At 42.8% G+C, this 19,323-nt stretch overlaps 1 protein-coding gene across 1 annotated transcript; it reads left to right on the top strand.

Annotated features, from left to right (window-relative positions):
• The first annotated feature begins 8,723 nt into the window (after positions 1 to 8,723).
• Positions 8,724 to 11,914, top strand: LOC113035747 (uncharacterized). The gene is made up of 2 exons (XM_026191410.1): positions 8,724 to 11,238; positions 11,339 to 11,914. The coding sequence occupies exon 1, from the start codon at positions 8,797 to 8,799 to the stop codon at positions 10,864 to 10,866; it is 2,070 nt and encodes a 689-aa protein (XP_026047195.1). The 5' UTR covers positions 8,724 to 8,796; the 3' UTR covers positions 10,867 to 11,238; positions 11,339 to 11,914.
• Positions 11,915 to 19,323: the final 7,409 nt, after the last annotated feature.

The raw sequence follows: 19,323 nt of genomic DNA, 5'->3' as shown, positions 1-19,323 counted from the left end.
GTAATTAATATTTTAAGCTGTAGTAAATGTATATACCATCGAGGAAGTCTTTTTTTGAGTATTAGGTGAAATATAGCATACTTCTCTTAAGATATAAGTAGGCAATAGAAAACAACAAAATACTTGTTTTGGATATGCCTGGTCACATTAACAGGCTAAAACCAGAGACTGTACATTAAAGATGGACAAAGCCACCATAGAACCACCCACTTTGTCTACCTCTAAAAACAGCCGCATTAGATTGTTGAAAACAACATGATGTTTATTTTATAAATTATGGTTGGGAGTATATGGACATTGATTGACATTTGGAAACAACCTCAAGTGGTCATTTAATAAACTGCAGTTGTCTCACTGCTTCACTTTTTTTGCCCCAGATTTAGCTGCGTGACTAAAGGAAGAGGAAATTACTTAGAAAGTCTAACAACTAACTGGAACACAAAAACAGTGAGACAGGGAGCTGCTAGTTTTACATTTTAAAGCATACTTTGTGAGTTTAGTTATTTCTCATTAATTAGTGAATGCATTATATGAGTCCTATGAAGCTATTTTAATTTTAACATTTAAACAAGGTGACTCTATATGCTAAAATGCTGCATGGATAATTCCTTTTGTGTCCCGCTACCTTCTTGCTTTTCTTTTAAGAAAGACTAAAAAAGCAGTTTATTCATTTTTGTTTTTCTGGTTAAAATGTAAAATATTTAGTACCGGGGGAAAAGTATGGAGTCACCCCTCATTTATTTATGTTTTTCTCCAAAGAAGCCAGACTTGTAAACTTCTTATTAAGTTTTAAAACATTGTTGAACAGTAGTTCTCCAGGCTAACTGGAGGACTTTGAAAGTTTTTCTTTGTACATTGGCTGCTTTTTCGCTCATTTTCAGTCCTTGACTTGAATCTGGACATTTTCTGAAGAAGCAAGATGTTTGTTAAGGTAGTTAAGAAATAAAAATATGAATCGTTCAAGCATAAAAAGGCACCTAACTCAAGGAATGAACCAGTGTTGTGTCTAAACATAACAGAGAACTTACCAGAGAACCAATTTTAAATTGTGTGTTTAGCCAAAGTTAACACAGTTTGATAGAGTTAAAATAGCATTTTTGCACCAATTAGGTGATTACCAAAAAAGCATATCTTGGGATGGTGTCCTTAAAAATCTAAGGAAACCAGACAAGTGGAAGACAAAAAGAAGTGGGAAGCTTAATAAACTATCTACCTGATCTGACACCTGACTGGAGAGATGCATCTAGTCCTATATACATACTGTTCACTGAAGCCTCACGACCCTCAGACCCTCACGGCCCCCCTCTTGGACCCCCTGCAGTTTGCATACAGAGCCAACAGGTCTGTAGATGACGCCATCAACATGGCCCTACACTTCATCCTGCAGCATCTGGACTCCCCAGGAACCTACGCCAGGATCCTGTTTGTGGACTTCAGCTCTGCCTTCAACACCATCCTTCCAGACCATCTCCGAGGCAAGCTTTCCCAGATGAATGTGCCTGATCCCATCTGCCGGTGGATCACTGACTTCCTGACGGACAGGAAGCAGCATGTGAGGCTGGGAAAGAATGTCTCGGACTCCCGGACCATCAGCACCGGCTCCCCTCAGGGCTGTGTTCTTTCTCCTCTGCTCTTCTCCCTGTACACCAACTGCTGCACCTCCACCCACCAGTCTGTCAAGCTAATCAAGTTTGCAGATGACACCACCGTTATTGGACTCATCTGGGACGGGGATGAGTCTGCCTACAGCAGGGTTGTTGTGGCTGTCCTGGTGCAGCCACAACAACCTGGTGCTGAATGCCCAGAAGAAAGTAGAGATTAGGGATGGGTACCGGTGTCCGGTGCCATCACATAAACGGTAGTAACCAGACCGAAAAGCAGCGCACATTTCGGTGCTTTATTTCGGTGCTTTTTTTTCCCGAGCTGTGATACACTTCTAGCCAATCATTTTACGTTTCCCAGGATAGTAGGCGGGGCCAGGTACGTACGTTCAGTTAGAGCAGAGCTACAGATTAAAAATGTCCAAGGCGAAGCGGTCAAAAGTCTGGTTGTACTTCACAGCAAAAGATGCAAACTCAGCAGCCTGTAACAAGTGCTTTAAGCTGATACTGTGATACTGTCAAAGGAGGTAACACCTCAAATCCGATGAAACACCTGGCGACGCATAGCGTTTTTTTTAAAAGCCGAGAAATGCGCCGTATTTGATAGGTTGCTGCGAGACCTCACACCGAGCACGTTGGGTGGGTTGCCAGTTATCGGACCCGGAGCAACATCCCCCAAAAACCCGAGGAATAGAGTCCTGGCCCCTAGCCCTGCCAGTGTAAGATAAGATAAGATAAGATGGTGTAACCCAGTTCCTAAAATCATCTCAAACAGAAAGAGAAGAAAATTTAAAACATTTAATGTTCATTGTTCTGTTCTTACTGGCCCGGTTAATGAAAGTGAAATGAGATCAAAATAATTATTTAAACATAGAAGGGATGCAGATTATATATGATATGCTCTGGTCAAACAAGGGTTAAGTTTCTCAGAGGGTTGATGAGCTCTGATGAGAGCCTATTGTTTTACTCCACTCCTCACATGTCAGCCAATCGGTGAAGCTCTAGGCAGCTCTTGTCCCTCCTTAGTACCAGCTCCCAAGTTTTCAGTCTCTTGCTTCTACAGCCGAACAGAGCAGACGGACTAAAACTTTTGTTATCGGTAAGCTGGAGAAATTAACCTCTAACGAGTTAAAAGAAATACCATCTAAACTGATATTTTTTACAAATTATGTATTTGCACTTGTTGTTGTCAAGGGCAGAGCGAAACCGGAGGGTTTACTGAGCTGTGGCTCCATGTAAATGCTGAGCATCCACTCGACGGCGGTAAGCTAAATGTGGCTAATCAGACACGTGATGTGCGGAGTGTGGGTACAGTTGTTCGATGTCTCTGAAACGCACTGTTGTTATGCTAGTTAGAGCATTAACTAAGTCATTAACATGTGAAAAGCTGTAAATGGTTAAAGCAGCTAAAAATAACTTTATGAGAGATAATTGTAAGCAGACTTTATCCTGCTTCCTGTTTAAATTTTGATGTCAATCGGTTGTTTTACAATACTCAGTATTGAACACTTGGTGGTAATTTTTAGTGTATTTCCACTTGTACTAGTAGGCCTATGGTACAAGCGGGATTAAGCACGTCTATTTTAATACTCCTATTTGTGGACTGAGTCCTTGTGTTTACGTGTTATTGAAATTGATTATTTGCACTTTGTTCAATTTCTGATAAGCATTTGCATATTATTCCATTTCTTAAAAGGGGTAATATACTTATTTATTTGTGATTAGATATATATGTACAGTGAGTTATTTTGATGGATGTAATTAATGTTTACAATGAAAGTGAATTATATGGTGACTATAATTCCTGCATGTTTGCAACCTTGTAGATAATCTTTAATGTTACTGTAGGTTACAAATAAGTATTGAACCTTGATACTGTGAAATTTTGGATATTGATACTTTGACCTTTGAAACTTGATATTTTAATGTTGTACAACATGACTGAACTGATGATGATTGAATTGATGATAGCTGATCTGAATAGTAGTTACTGCACTGTGACACTACTTTAGTTTAATTTGTGAGAGTTATCCTTAAAGGGCACGTGACATATATTTGGCCATTGTTTATAGGTCAGGTTTTTATATGGGACGAATCCAAAGACCAGGTCAGCGATTCCAGAACCCAGAGTGTTCCAGTGTTCACTGGATGGCGAGCCAACCCAAGATCCTAGGAGACGATATACATGTACACGCACACTCATTTGCACATTGATGGACTACAATCCTCTACTGTACAAGTAGTACGGTAGGACAGACAATCACACACACACTCCTTGTCAGACGAATTCTATGGGCCCCACCGGTACCATTTGGACTTAAAAAAGACTAATTCTTTTACTTGTGCACAATTTTATTTAATTCTAATTTTTTTTGCTACTTTGGGGGAAATTTTTATACTTGACATTCTGTTAAAACCTGTTGTAATACTGTGTTGTTTACAAATTTCTTTTACAAGGCTTAACATCACTAAAGTACTTTTAAAGCCACATAACTGTGTTTGTCTGGTTTCTCTGCCATTCGTGTACCAGAGCTCTAAGAGTCGTTCTCAGTCTTCTGACACTAGCCCAAATTGCTTATTACTTTAGTAATTATCCATTGGTACTTTATGTAACTCCACGTAAGTGCTACAAAAGTGGCGAGCCAGCCAGGAGCTCTTTGGTGCATGAATATCAGCAGTGAAACCTCCTTAAAGTGTGTATTGTCACTGAAACATCTTTTGCTATTGCCACAAGATGGATTTTGTATTGAGCTCAGGTATCAAAGTCCCTAATGCAGTAATTGTTAGTGGTACACTCAATTCATCGGATGATGAAGGGGTTCTTGACTTTTTGAAGCAGTATGGTACCTTTAGAGCCGTCCCAGTTGTAGATCCAAACTCAGAATTTTTCAAAAACCTGATCGTCGAGTACCGAAGTGGTAACGCCATTGATGCCTTAACTGATCTTTTGCCATACACATATGAAGTTGAAGGGAAGCCCGGTGTAAAATACCATGTAAGAGCTCTCTCCAGCGTTTACACTGCCAAGGTGGGTGGCAGTGCTACTAAGTCCTACTTAGATGAAATAAAGCAGGTGGCAAAACTGAGTGGCAAAAGTTTTGAAGAGGTACTGAAGTCGATGATGACAGAGATCAGTGAAATCATTGGGAGTTCAGAGACCGATGATGAATGTATGCTCTCCTCCATGCAAGTTGATGATCCAGACAGGGAGAACCAGCTTCACCCCTCTCTTGAAACTTCTGAGATTGCACGCCAGCAGTTTTCTGAAGATCCACCCCAGGTACGATTGATTCAAGGTGGTGCGGAGCCACACCTACCTGTTGATTTCAAAAAGAGCCCATTTAGTGCGGCAAACAGTTTCAACCCACCTGAAATTCAGAAAGTCATTGTGGAACACATCGTGAAGAAAGATGACTTGATTGCACATTCATATTCTCCAATGAGACTTCGGTCATTCTCTGGCAGGATCCCCAGACCCAGCGGTGAGACAGATTATGACACATGGCGTTCACATGTCGAACTTCTCAGGAAAGACCCTGCCATGTCTGAACTTCAAAAATCTAGAAAGATCTTTGAGAGCTTGTTGTCCCCTGCAGCTGACATTGTCAACAGACTGAGCCCAGAAGCTACACCCGAGACTTACCTTCAGTTGTTGGATGCAGCTTTTGGAACAGTGGAAGATGGAGAGGAGCTTTTCGCCCAATTCATGAACACTCTTCAGGATCCTGGTGAAAAGGCCTCTGCGTACCTCTGCCGTCTTCAGGGCGCATTGAACCTTACTCTGAAGAGGGGAGGAGTCTCTGCTGGGGATGCCGATAAACACATTCTCAAGCAGTTTTGTCGTGGATGTTGGGACCACACCTTGCTCTCAGATCTTAATCTTGAAAACAAGAAAAGCCAACCCCCAACATTCTCAGAACTTCTATTAATGCTCCGGACAGAAGAAGATAGACTGGCAGCTAAAGCTACACGGATGAAGAAATACCTTGGTTCAACCCGGCAGCGGGTTGTGGCGCACTGTCAAAAGACTTGCACCTGTAGTGAGCTACAGGCAGTGACTCAATCTGATTCTGACCCGTTGACAGATCTGAGGAAGCAAGTTGCATCCCTACAGAGTCAGCTTGCTAATTTGATGGCAAAGAAACAGAAGAAAAGCTCGAAGCCTAAGGACAAGGCCGAGTGTGATTTACGTGAGATGGCTATGGCAACACCTAGCATCAAGGTCACAAGTGCGAAGCCTGCCAACTTGCGGCAGAGCACCCAGCCAAAACCATGGTACTGCTTCAAGTGTGGTCAGGATGGCCACATCTCAGCAAGTTGCAGTAATGACCCAGACCCCACTCTTGTCGCTGATAAGAGGAAGCAATTGAGAGAGAAGCGTCGCATTTGGGAGATGCAAAACACTCCATCTGCTGACCAGGATTTTTAGACGCAGTCTCAGTTGTGGGGCAAACTGGGACTGAAGCAGGTCAACATCGTCCCGCTAAATCTGGAAGTCAAGCTAAACCAAGAGCACAGGCCACTTTGAGGCAATCCCATGTTGGAGAACAACCTTTCAGACTACCTAAGAGGCTCATAGGCACAAAGAGTACAGGTCAAGTCACGATCAAAGGTAAGGTGTGCAGTTGTCTCCTTGACACAGGTTCTCAAGTGACCACTGTCACCAAGTCCTACTATGACCAGTATTTGTCTGAGCAACAGATAGAGCCACTACATGACCGTCTGGAGGTTGAAGGGGCCAATGGGCAGCTTGTACCTTACCTGGGTTATGTTGAGATTGGAATCACCTTTCCTAAAGACTTTCTTGGTGCTGAACTAGAAGTCAAAACGCTAGCTCTAGTAGTCCCAGACACCGGGACATTAACGAAGTCTTGTGTATTGATAGGAACAAACACTCTTGATGTAGTGTATGAAATGTACAGAGAGGCAAACCCAGAGGGCTACCATCCCATTCCTCATGGGTACAGAACCGTACTCAAAGTACTGGAGTTGCGGCAAAAGCAAGGTTCAGATGAAAACGTTGGATTAGTGAGGATGCGTGGCAAGGATGAAGTGAACGTCCCAGCTGGGAAAACAGTTGTTCTTGAGGGGACAGTATCAATCAAGGAATTTTACACTGAGAGATCTGCCCTGTTGGAATATCCTTCAGTATCTTCCCTGCCTGGGGGGCTTTTGGTGCAAACCTGTCTCCTTGACTTGCCAAATAACCAGTTGTGCAAGCTACCTGTAGTAGTTTCCAATGAGTCAGAGCATGACATTACCATCCCAGCAAAGAGTGTGATTGCAGAACTCAGTGCAATACAGACTGTCCTATCTCACAAACAAATTGTGAGTGAGCCATCAGAGTGTGAACCATCCAGGACCTCTAGTGTGACATTTGACTTTGCCGACTCTCCCATCCCTTCTGACTGGAAAGACCGCATTACTCAAAAGCTGAGCAGTATGCCAGAGGTCTTCGCCCAGACTGATCTGGATTTTGGAAGGACGGGCAAGGTCAAACACCACATTAAGCTATCAGATGAGACACCATTCAAACACAGAGCCCGACCGATTCACCCGCACGACATAGAGGCTGTTCGAAAGCATTTGCAAGAGCTTCTCGCAACTGGAGTAATCCGCGAGAGCGAGTCCCCATTCTCTTCGCCAATTGTTGTGGTCAGGAAGAAGAACGGTCAGGTACGTCTGTGTGTTGACTACCGTAAGTTAAACTTACAAACAGTGAAAGATGCATACGCCCTCCCAAGACTGGATGACACCTTCACCGCACTCTCAGGTTCCAAGTGGTTCAGTACACTCGATCTTAAATCCGGCTATTATCAGATCGAAGTTGCAGAGAGTGACAAGCCCAAGACTGCCTTTGTCTGTCCATTGGGCTTCTGGGAGTTCAACCGTATGCCACAGGGAGTGACAAACGCGCCAAGTACTTTTCAGAGGCTTATGGAGAGATGCATGGGAGACATAAATCTGAAGGAAGTTGTTGTTTTCCTGGATGATCTCATAGTTTTCTCGAAAACCCTTGAGGAGCATGAAGCCAGACTCATGAAAGTCCTGGAGCGCTTAAAGGAGTATGGCTTAAAGCTGTCCCCCGAGAAGTGCAAGTTCTTCCAGTCCTCAGTTCGGTACTTGGGGCATGTTGTTTCTCGACACGGAGTAGAAACCGACCCAGAAAAGACAGCCACACTTAAAACTTGGCCAGTCCCTCAGAACCTTAAGGAGCTGAGATCCTTCCTTGGGTTCTGTGGATATTACAGACGGTTTGTTAAAGGCTACTCAAGTATTGTGAAACCGCTGAACGATCTAACGTCCGGTTATCCACCACTGAGGAAGCATTGCAAATCGAAAGGGAGGAGTAATCAGTATCATGATCCAAAGGAGCCGTTTTATGGACGGTGGACCCCTGCATGCCAGAAAGCATTTGAGACTATCATTGACAAGCTAACGTCGCCTCCAGTCCTGGCCTTTGCTGACCCAAAGCTGCCTTACATCCTTCATACGGATGCGAGCACTACGGGCCTTGGAGCAGCCTTATACCAGGAGCAGGAGGGACAGCTGCGGGTTATCGCCTACGCGAGTAGAGGTTTGTCAAGTAGTGAGTCCCGCTATCCAGCACATAAGCTCGAGTTTTTGGCTTTAAAGTGGGCTGTAACAGAGAAGCTGAGTGACTACCTCTATGGCAATCAGTTCACCGTTGTCACAGACTCAAACCCTCTGACCTACATCCTCACCTCAGCAAAACTCGATGCAACCAGTTACAGGTGGTTGGCGTCCCTCTCTACCTTCAATTTCAGACTCCAGTATCGTTCTGGAAAACAAAATGGAGATGCCGATGGACTCTCGCGTCGTCCTCATGGCAGGCTACCTGATGACCTTTACATCTCAAAAAGAGAGAGACCGGATATGCCAGTTCGCAAAACAACATCTGTCAGATCCAGACAATATTGACTCAGTCGATCAGGACGTTGTTCATGCTATCTGTGAGAGACAGTTTGTTTATCATTCAACCACCTCTGAAGCTTTGGGTGATGATGCAGGTATAACCCTTGTCGAAAGTCTTGCCATTTCTGGAGATGCTATACCTGACAGCTTTGAGCAGGAAGAAACATTGGGAGGCTTACACATCATTCCCCACCTGTCACCGGCAGATCTCAGAGACAGCCAGAGATCTGATCGGTGCATCAGACATGTTATTACCCAGATGGAGAGTGGGGAGAAACCCCCTCCCACATTGAGGAAAGAACTTCCAGACGTAGTCCTGTTGCTGAGAGAGTTGAACAGGTTCGAGCTGTGCAATGACATTCTCTACAGAACACGAAGAGAAGGCGGTAATAAACATTACCAGTTGGTCTTACCTGAAGACCTGCGAGAGTCTGTGTTGACAAGCCTACATGACAATATGGGTCATATGGGAATAGAGCGCACACTCGATCTGGTCAGAGCCAGGTTCTATTGGCCAAGAATGTCCTCAGATGTGGAGAAAAAGATAAAGACCTGCCACAGGTGTGTGCGCAGGAAAACGTTACCTGAGAAGGCTGCACCTTTGGTGAATATCATGACGACAAGACCCCTCGAGCTAGTCTGCATGGATTTCCTATCCATTGAACCAGACAGCAGTAATGTGAAAGATGTTCTTGTCATCACAGATCATTTTACTAAATATGCAGTCGCTATCCCAACATCGAACCAAAAAGCTCGGACTGTCGCAAAGTGTCTGTGGGACCATTTCATAGTACACTATGGCATTCCTGAAAAATTACACAGCGATCAAGGGCCTGATTTTGAGTCTCAGTTGATCAAGGGGCTGTGTGAAGTAGCAGGCATACAGAAGATTCGGACTACGCCGTACCACCCCAGGGGCAACCCGGTGGAGCGTTTTAACCGAACACTCTTAAGTATGCTTGGAACTCTGGAGAACAAAGACAAGTCACATTGTAAGGATTTTGTAAAGCCTTTAGTTCATGCGTACAACTGTACCAAGAACGAGGTAACTGGATTCACACCGTATGAGCTGATGTTTGGGCGTCAGCCACGGTTGCCTGTCGATTTGGCTTTCGGTTTACCTGTGAGAGAACAACAAAACAAGTCACACTCCCAATATGTTAAGGACCTCAAATCCCATCTTGAGGAGAGCTATAGAATAGCTACACGGAGTGCTGCAAAGGTAGCCGAAAGGAACAAAACCAGATTTGACAAACATGTGACCACATCTACCTTGGAAATCGGGGACCGAGTGCTGGTCAGGAACATACGCATTCGAGGAAAACACAAACTCGCCGATAAATGGGAGCAGACCGTCTATGTGGTGGTGAAACGAGCTGGAGACCTCCCTGTCTACACCGTTAAACCAGAGGGCGGGGATGGCCCCATACGCACCCTACACAGAGACCTCTTACTCCCTTGTGGGTTCCTCTCTGCAGCCAAGGAAGTGAAACCTGAACAACCAGAACCCAAGAAAAGGCCCAGAACGCGACGGACCACTCAGAAAGACAATGAAAGAGCAGATCACCCCTCGGACGAGGATGATATTGTTTCAGTCCACTGGTTTGCAGATAGATCAGTGCCAGATGACTCGGCGTACATTGTCAAGCGAGATGTTCTACTGACTCATAAATCAAGTCTTGGTCAAGATGATGTGACTGCAGATCAAGACAAGTTGGCTGGTAATACCCCAGCTTGTGCAGACACCATCTCCGATGTTGTTCCAGCCAGTCATGCTGACCATAACCAACCTTATGACAATCAGAACCCGAGTTATGGAGAAGCCTCGTATGAGGAAGACTTATCTGGAAATGACGAATCTGAAACGGAAAGAGACTTACCTGGAAGTGACGAACCTGAAAAGGAAAGAGACTTACCCGGAAATGACGAACCTGAAAAGGAAAGAGACTTACCCGGAAATGACGAACCTGAAAAGGAAAGAGACTTACCTTCTACGGATCGCCCTGACATGAGGGATGAACAAATCCTACTTCTTTCGGACATGTTAGGGAGTGATGAGGAAGGAGAGGACTTGATATTTGACAGGGAAACGGTAAACAAAGAGAGAGATGAACAAACAAGCAAAGAAATTCCTGTTCGAAGATCAGAAAGAAGTCGCCAGCCACCAAAAAGGCTAGACTATGCTGAATTGGGAAATCCCCTTGTCACTGTGGTCAAATCATTATTTCAGGGTTTAACCACAGCTTTCATTGACTCTTTAAATTCTAAAGCTGAATTATTGTTCTTAGATGATGCAGTTCACAGTAGACATGCAAAGGGACTTGCATGAATTCAAGAGGGGAGGGTGTAACCCAGTTCCTAAAATCATCTCAAACAGAAAGAGAAGAAAAATTAAAACATTTAATGTTCATTGTTCTGTTCTTACTGGCCCGGTTAATGAAAGTGAAATGAGATCAAAATAATTATTTAAACATAGAAGGGATGCAGATTATATATGATATGCTCTGGTCAAACAAGGGTTAAGTTTCTCAGAGGGTTGATGAGCTCTGATGAGAGCCTATTGTTTTACTCCACTCCTCACATGTCAGCCAATCGGTGAAGCTCTAGGCAGCTCTTGTCCCTCCTTAGTACCAGCTCCCAAGTTTTCAGTCTCTTGCTTCTACAGCCGAACAGAGCAGACAGACTAAAACTTTTGTTATCGGTAAGCTGGAGAAATTAACCTCTAACGAGTTAAAAGAAATACCATCTAAACTGATATTTTTTACAAATTATGTATTTGCACTTGTTGTTGTCAAGGGCAGAGCGAAACCGGAGGGTTTACTGAGCTGTGGCTCCATGTAAATGCTGAGCATCCACTCGACGGCGGTAAGCTAAATGTGGCTAATCAGACACGTGATGTGCGGAGTGTGGGTACAGTTGTTCGATGTCTCTGAAACGCACTGTTGTTATGCTAGTTAGAGCATTAACTAAGTCATTAACATGTGAAAAGCTGTAAATGGTTAAAGCAGCTAAAAATAACTTTATGAGAGATAATTGTAAGCAGACTTTATCCTGCTTCCTGTTTAAATTTTGATGTCAATCGGTTGTTTTACAATACTCAGTATTGAACACTTGGTGGTAATTTTTAGTGTATTTCCACTTGTACTAGTAGGCCTATGGTACAAGCGGGATTAAGCACGTCTATTTTAATACTCCTATTTGTGGACTGAGTCCTTGTGTTTACGTGTTATTGAAATTGATTATTTGCACTTTGTTCAATTTCTGATAAGCATTTGCATATTATTCCATTTCTTAAAAGGGGTAATATACTTATTTATTTGTGATTAGATATATATGTACAGTGAGTTATTTTGATGGATGTAATTAATGTTTACAATGAAAGTGAATCATATGGTGACTATAATTCCTGAATGTTTAAAACCTTGTAGATAATCTTTAATGTTACTGCAGGTTACAAATAAGTATTGAACCTTGATACTGTGAAATTTTGGATATTGATACTTTGACCTTTGAAACTTGATATTTTAATGTTGTACAACATGACTGAACTGATGATGATTGAATTGATGATAGCTGATCTGAATAGTAGTTACTGCACTGTGACACTACTTTAGTTTAATTTGTGAGAGTTATCCTTAAAGGGCACGTGACATATATTTGGCCATTGTTTATAGGTCAGGTTTTTATATGGGACGAATCCAAAGACCTGGGCCCTATTTCAGGAAGCCGGTTTAGAAAACTCAGAGTGAAAAACGATACTCAGGGTTGAGTAACCCCGAACTGTCCAACTCGGAATATTCGGTTTCAGAAAGGCTGATAACAATTAGTTCAATCAACGCGGAGTTGCTTTAACCCCAAGTTAAGCGCGCGCACGAGGATACATAAAGCCCTGATTAGTGGAGCACAGATTAAGCGAATTACCATGGAGAAGGAGGGAAAGAAGGCGCGGTCAATGTATTTTACAGCGCTTGAGGCCGAAATTCTGATGGCAGCATATGCTGATAACATGCAAATTTTGCAGAAAAAAAGTAACACAGCCACAGCTGCAAAAGAAAGTGAGCATGCATGGCAAAACATAGCCGACAGAGTCAATGCGTGAGTGTTAATTTAAACATTGATCTAGGGATTTCCACCCATTTAACACTTATTTTATTATATTTTATTTTGTATTTTATACCTTTTACTTTGTGATGTGATTTGAGCGCAGGTGCAACCCAACAGGCCCCCAACGTTCCTGGTAGCAAGTAAAAATGAAATATAAAAATATAGTCCAAACAGGTAAGGTGTAATTGTATTATGAGCCATAGTGCTTGGTCTGTTTGTCCGATGTAAATCAATTACAGTTAGAGGCTACATTAATTTCCCCTCTGTAAGCACTTATTGAAATTATCTGAGCACATTACAAGTACATATTTGCTTACTCTGTATGCTCAAATGTGACCCATTATGGCCACTAGAAAAAAAGCGGAGGCCCGAAAAACAGGTGGGGGTCCTCCACCACCACCACTCACAGAGCCTGGCCACTTGGCTTCCACATTTGTGATAATGTTGGCAGCATCACATATGATCTTCACAGTGCAGAGAACACAAATTAGCATCCATTACTATAATGAAATAATTTGTTAGTTTGACATGCTACAGGGAACTATGTACCTGTACTTTAATGCTGTGGAAAGACTTCCTGTTCACATAGTCTCCTTCATTTACTGAAGGAGCAATGATTGGCATGTGAGTCCCATCTATACAGCCAATCACGCCTGGGAACCGTGAGAATAAATGTAAAATTTAAGTAGTAGTTCAAGTATCACCACATCATGTATTAAGTTTTGGTCATCCTGATACCTGCAATTTTGTGGCATCCCTCTTTGATAAATCTTGTGGGTCTGTGACCGGGGAACACCACAAACGAGTACAGGAGACGTTTCAGTGCAACTGTAACATTCCTGACTGCCCGACAGACGGTAGCCTTGGAAACGTGCTCAGCGTCACCAATATTATACAGAAAGCTCCCGTTTGCAAGAAACCGAAGTGCAATACAAATAATATGCAATGAACTGAGAGCATGTCCGCGATGTGTCACATGCGTAATATATGGCCTGAGGATGTTATCCAAATAAATTATAGATTGTGCTGAGAAACGGTAACGTTCGCACAGACAATCATCAGGAAATGATAAAATGTCCAAACGCGCTCTGATCACTCTCTCCCGGCGGAGAGCTCTGCGGAGAATTTGGGCTTCACGATCTACTGGCTCTTCAAGGAAGGAGCACGCCATGTCCGACACTTCCTACTGTCAGGTTTCCGACAAAGGGGCGGAGACAGTCAGGGTTAGTTGTAGTAAACCTGCTAGGGGGCAGGTTAGCTTCACGGAGTGTGTCGTCATAGTGACTCACTCAGGCTGCAGCTGAACTCGCTTTGTGAAACCGAAAACCCAGAGTTTTCGTTAACTCAGGGTATACTTACTCAGTTTTTCCACTAAACCGGCTTCCTGAAACAGGGCCCTGGTCAGCGATTCCAGAACCCAGAGTGTTCCAGTGTTCACTGGATGGCGAGCCAACCCAAGATCCTAGGAGACGATATACATGTACACGCACACTCATTTGCACATTGATGGACTACAATCCTCTACTGTACAAGTAGTACGGTAGGACAGACAATCACACACACACTCCTTGTCAGACGAATTCTATGGGCCCCACCGGTACCATTTGGACTTAAAAAAGACTAATTCTTTTACTTGTGCACAATTTTATTTAATTCTATTTTTTTTTGCTACTTTGGGGGAAATTTTTATACTTGACATTCTGTTAAAACCTGTTGTAATACTGTGTTGTTTACAAATTTCTTTTACAAGGCTTAACATCACTAAAGTACTTTTAAAGCCACATAACTGTGTTTGTCTGGTTTCTCTGCCATTCGTGTACCAGAGCTCTAAGAGTCGTTCTCAGTCTTCTGACACTAGCCCAAATTGCTTATTACTTTAGTAATTATCCATTGGTACTTTATGTAACTCCACGTAAGTGCTACAATAACCTTTATTAGTCCCACACGTGGGAAATTTGTTTTGTCACAGCAGGAAGTGGACAGTGCAAAAGTTATGACGCAAAAATTAGAATACAATAAGAATAAATACAGTACACAGCTGTACAGAATAGAATAAAATAATATACTATATACAGTAGAATAAAATAGAATAAAAATATACAATAAGATAAAAATAGAATACGAATGCTATATACAACTGAGTAAAAATACAACGATGCCAGAAAAGATTATTGCACTTAGTGTTATTGCACATGTGTGGATGTGTGTGCTTGTTCAGTTAAAGTCTTTGTTGTGGAGTCTGACAGCAGTGGGGAGGAAAGACCTGCGAAATCTCTCCGTCCCACACCGTGGGTGCCGCAGTCTCCCACTGAAGGAGCTGCTCAGTGCTGTCACAGTCTGCTGCATGGGGTGGGAGACGTTGTCCAACAGGGATGACAGCTTAGCCGCCATTCTCCTGTCACTTACCACCTCCACTGGGTCCAGAGGGCATCCTAGAACAGAGCTGGCCCTTCGGATCACCCTGTTCAGTCTCTTCCTGTCCCCAGCAGAGATGCTGCCGCCCCAGCAGACCACACCATAAAAGATAGCAGAAGCCACCACAGAGTCATAGAAGGTCTTCAGGAGTGGGCCCTCCACCCCAAACGACCTGAGTCTCCGCAGCAGGTACAGCCTGCTCTGCCCTTTCCTGTAGAGGGCGTCTGAGTTATGAGTCCAGTCCAGTCTGTTGTTCAGATGAACACCAAGGTACCTGTAGCTGTCCACAGCCTCAATGTCCATACCCTGGATGTTCAGTGGTTGCAGTGGAGAATGCTTGTGCCTGCGGAAGTCTACCACCAGCTCCTTGGTTTTACTGGCGTTGATCTGGAGGTAGTTCAGCTGGCACCAGTCCACAAAGTCTTGAGTCAGTCCTCTGTACTGACTCAAGACTTTGTGGACTTTGTGTAGCAGAAATGATGAGGATATTGATGCAGCAGCAGCCGTTCTTCTCTGCGTGAGTCGCTTAATGTTGTTCGAGTGTAATTTACGTTGAGTAGGCTAACCACGTTATTACATTAATGCATGTAAGGTGAACTAGCAAACATCATCATAGCTACATGCGGCTGTCCTCTTGTTTGATGGCAGATACTCCCTTCACCCTGGACAAAAAGGCTAAAATGACCAAAGAAAAAGTGGGAAACAGCTGAACATGAGAGGTTTTTGGACAAAGTTTGTGTTTTTTCCATTGTTTAAGCACTGCTTCCAGCCAAGAGTGATACCATATATGCCCCATAGCTGCAGAAAAGGCTAACATTGTTATCTTTTTACAAAAAAACCCCAAAACAGCTGAACATGAGAGGTTTTTGGACAAAGTTTGTGTTCTCCATTCTTTAAGCACCGGTTCGAGCACTGTTTAAGCACCGGCACCGTTTCAAAAGTACCGATTTGGCACCGGTATCGGATAAAACCTAAACGATACCCATCCCTAGTAGAGATTATTGTGGACTTCAGGAAGCACACAGCCCCACTCCCCCCCATCATCCTGACTGACACCCCCATCACCTCTGTGGACTCATTCCACTTCCTGGGTACCACCATCACCCAGGACCTGAAGTGGGAGCCCACCATCACCTCCGTCATTAAGAAAGCCCAGCAGAGGATGTACTTCCTGAGGCAGCTGAAGAAATTCAACCTGCCAACACGGACGATGATGCAATTCTACACTGCAATCATCGAGTCCATCCTCACCTCCTCCATCACCGTGTGGTACGCTGAAGCCACTATCAGGGACAAACAGAGACTGCAGCGTGTTGTGCGCTCTGCTGAGAAGGTGATTGGCTGCAGACTCCCATCTCTGCAGGACCTGTACACCTCCAGGACACTGGGGTGTGCAGCTTGGATCTCAGCTGACCCTTCTCACCCTGGACACAGTCTGTTTGACCTGCTCCCCTCAGGCAGGAGGCTCCGGTCCATTCGCACCAGAACAGTTTCTTCCCCTCTGCTGTTGGACACATGAACAAAAATCGTATGACTGTTCCCACCACTAACACATGACCCTACGCTGTGTTCACTGCATCATTCCATGTTTAGCACTGATCACCACCTGCACTCATGTATATATCTATCTACTTAGCACTTTTAATTCTTATTCTTATTTTTATTTTCATGTCTATTTTAGTGTAATTTATGACAGTATGTTTGCACTGAAGCACCGCAGCAATTTCCTAATGTTGTAAACCTGCTCAACATTTGGCAATAAAACCCATTCTGATTCTGATTTCTGATTCTGAAATGATTTCATTAGAAGGATGGCTGTCAAGTAGCCATTCTTCAGTAAGGGATACAGGGAAAAGGGATGAGCTATGTCACATTATACAAGAACTGGATTGAAACTCGGTGGCAACAGGTCTGATTGAGTGATGAATCCAAATCTGAAACTTTTGGTTCAAATCAGTATGTACAGAGGAGGTCAGAGAGAGAGGTTCAACAGTGAGTGTCTACAGCCATCTCTAAAACTATGGAGGCTCTTCTACGGTTTAGAGGTGTATTTCGGCCCGTGTTTCTTATCTTTGACAAAACTGATGGAGTTATGAATGCAGAAAAGTACCTTCAGATTTTGATCCACAATGCAATAACATCTGGAAAGCAGCTGACTGGCAACAACTTAATTTTTCAACATGACAATGATCCAAAACACTTTTTGCACATTTCAATAAATCACTGCATGTTTTTGACATGGTGGTTTGCGCAGTTATTTGACGGGAGCAGGGGCAGACCTACTGTGGTGGCATGGGGTGGAAGTTACCACCATAAAATAATCTCTTGCAATAACAATGTTGTTTATTAAAATAAAATAGCATTACCACTTTGAGCCTAGCTACAATGAACATTGAATATACATTATAAAACTGAATATATGGCATAGTGTTATCCCCTCCCCACCAATTAAAAATGAACGTAAGAATGAAGGTGAGTTTTATTAACCCTCTCAGGTCGATGGATGTGCAGGCGTGTCCAAATCACATGACTGATTAAAGATGACAGAGCAACAAGACGCAGCCACGCTGAGTCTCCATTTCAACTTGTGTTGAAATTGAATGGACTTCAAACTATATGTGTTGATAGGCCACAGAAAACCAGGGTCATCACATGTGATGCTTTTTTCTGAATACTACATTTAGCGCAGGAGGAAATGGTAAAAACTGTGATTTCTAAGAACACCGCTTGCAAGCATTATCTGTTTGCAAGCAAAACACAAAAAACAAGACAAAAATGCAACCCCTTTCCTGTTGTGCATCAATGCACCAATGTACCATGTTGACCAATCAGCATTCGGTTGATTAGGAACAGGGAACAGGTTTTGGGACTAACAGTGGCAAGAGAGAGTGAGTGAGAGAGAGACAGTAATATCCATAGCGAGCTTTGAGATGTGAGAGATTTGTGACATTTGGCATGTTTGGTGTGTAGTTTTGCTTTGTGTGTAAAACAATGAGGGCACTAGTGAATGCGACAGAGGCCACCAAAGGTAGACTGCAATGTGTCTCCAGCTGGATGTGCTCCTCTGTCTTGTGCTGGAAACAAAGCATTTTTTGGAGTAGCACAAATAATTTGTCACATCTTATTGTGATACCCTATTGTTCTTTAATTTTAGTTTTAGTAGTGGTTTTAAACTTTTGTACAAAAATGGCTCAGCCATTGGCTGCATTTTGGGGTATTTTTTTTGCAAACTTTACTGTTTGCAAAAACCCCCAAATAATTTGCCTACTTGGATTCTATGGGGTTTTTGTGTCATTTTAAATCAGTTGTGTTAATACAGTATGTTAAAATGAAAAAATAACTTTACATTTATTTAGACATGCGAGATTGTGCCGAAAAGCATGATACCAAACAAGGCAAGATAAACAGTTGAAATATAGAGGTAAAATCACAAATAATAAAAAACGACTAATTATACCCTGGACCCCAGAGGGTTAACCCAGTAAATTTTTGGTAAAAGAAAAAACAAACAAACAAGTCTTCATGGCAGTGGGGATTTCTGACATCTTGTATAAATTAAAGCATATAAGATTTTGATTATTCAATAAAAAGAGTGTGAAAAGTTAAACTTGTATTTCTAACTGATCCACCTCATTTTGTGTAGCTTCTGGATTTTATACTTATGCTTATTTATTATATATGCTATACAGTGCATAAAATCAAAATTAAATTTTTTATGTAACTGAAATATGGGCTAAAGAAAGTCACAGACTATGTTTATATGAAATGTGCATACTTATAGCATTTGACGTATTATAACCATAAATAACACATATTACAGAATGTAACACCTGCACACAGGGGCGTTCGTGGCCTGTTTGGTGCCCTGGGCGAGCACTCCCTCAGCAAGAGTATGCAAATGGTCAACAAACAGCCATTATAATTCATCATACACTGACAATAGCAGACAAATCAACAATACACCTCTCCCAATTAATGGCTAATTAATATTATGCTAAACACAGTCCAAAACATTCAATAAGCAGTGTTGGGTAAGTTACTTTAAATTAGTAACTTAGTTACATTACTAGTTACTTCTATCAAAAGTAACTCGGTTACTTCAAGTTACTCGTTACTTTCAGAGTAACTAGTTACTAGGGAAAGTAACTTTAGTTTTACTCAGAATTCTCTTGTTAATGTGTTGCTTCCGTAACTGGATACCCAACAAGATTGCCAGTCTTCTAGCTTGCTTACTTGCCACAAGTGCACTGTGCCACCTACCAATAGA

Source organism: Astatotilapia calliptera, chromosome 2, assembly GCF_900246225.1.
Source record: "Astatotilapia calliptera chromosome 2, fAstCal1.2, whole genome shotgun sequence".
NCBI classification, from domain to species: domain Eukaryota; kingdom Metazoa; phylum Chordata; class Actinopteri; order Cichliformes; family Cichlidae; genus Astatotilapia; species Astatotilapia calliptera.
The sequence above is the reverse complement of the archived record's forward strand: the minus strand, read 5'-3'. Positions and strand labels throughout refer to the sequence as shown.

What these genes read in the sequence shown, in the direction of transcription:
- LOC113035747 (XM_026191410.1), top strand. Translation starts at nt 8,797, where the DNA reads ATGGAGAGTGGGGAGAAACCCCCTCCCACATTGAGGAAAGAACTTCCA.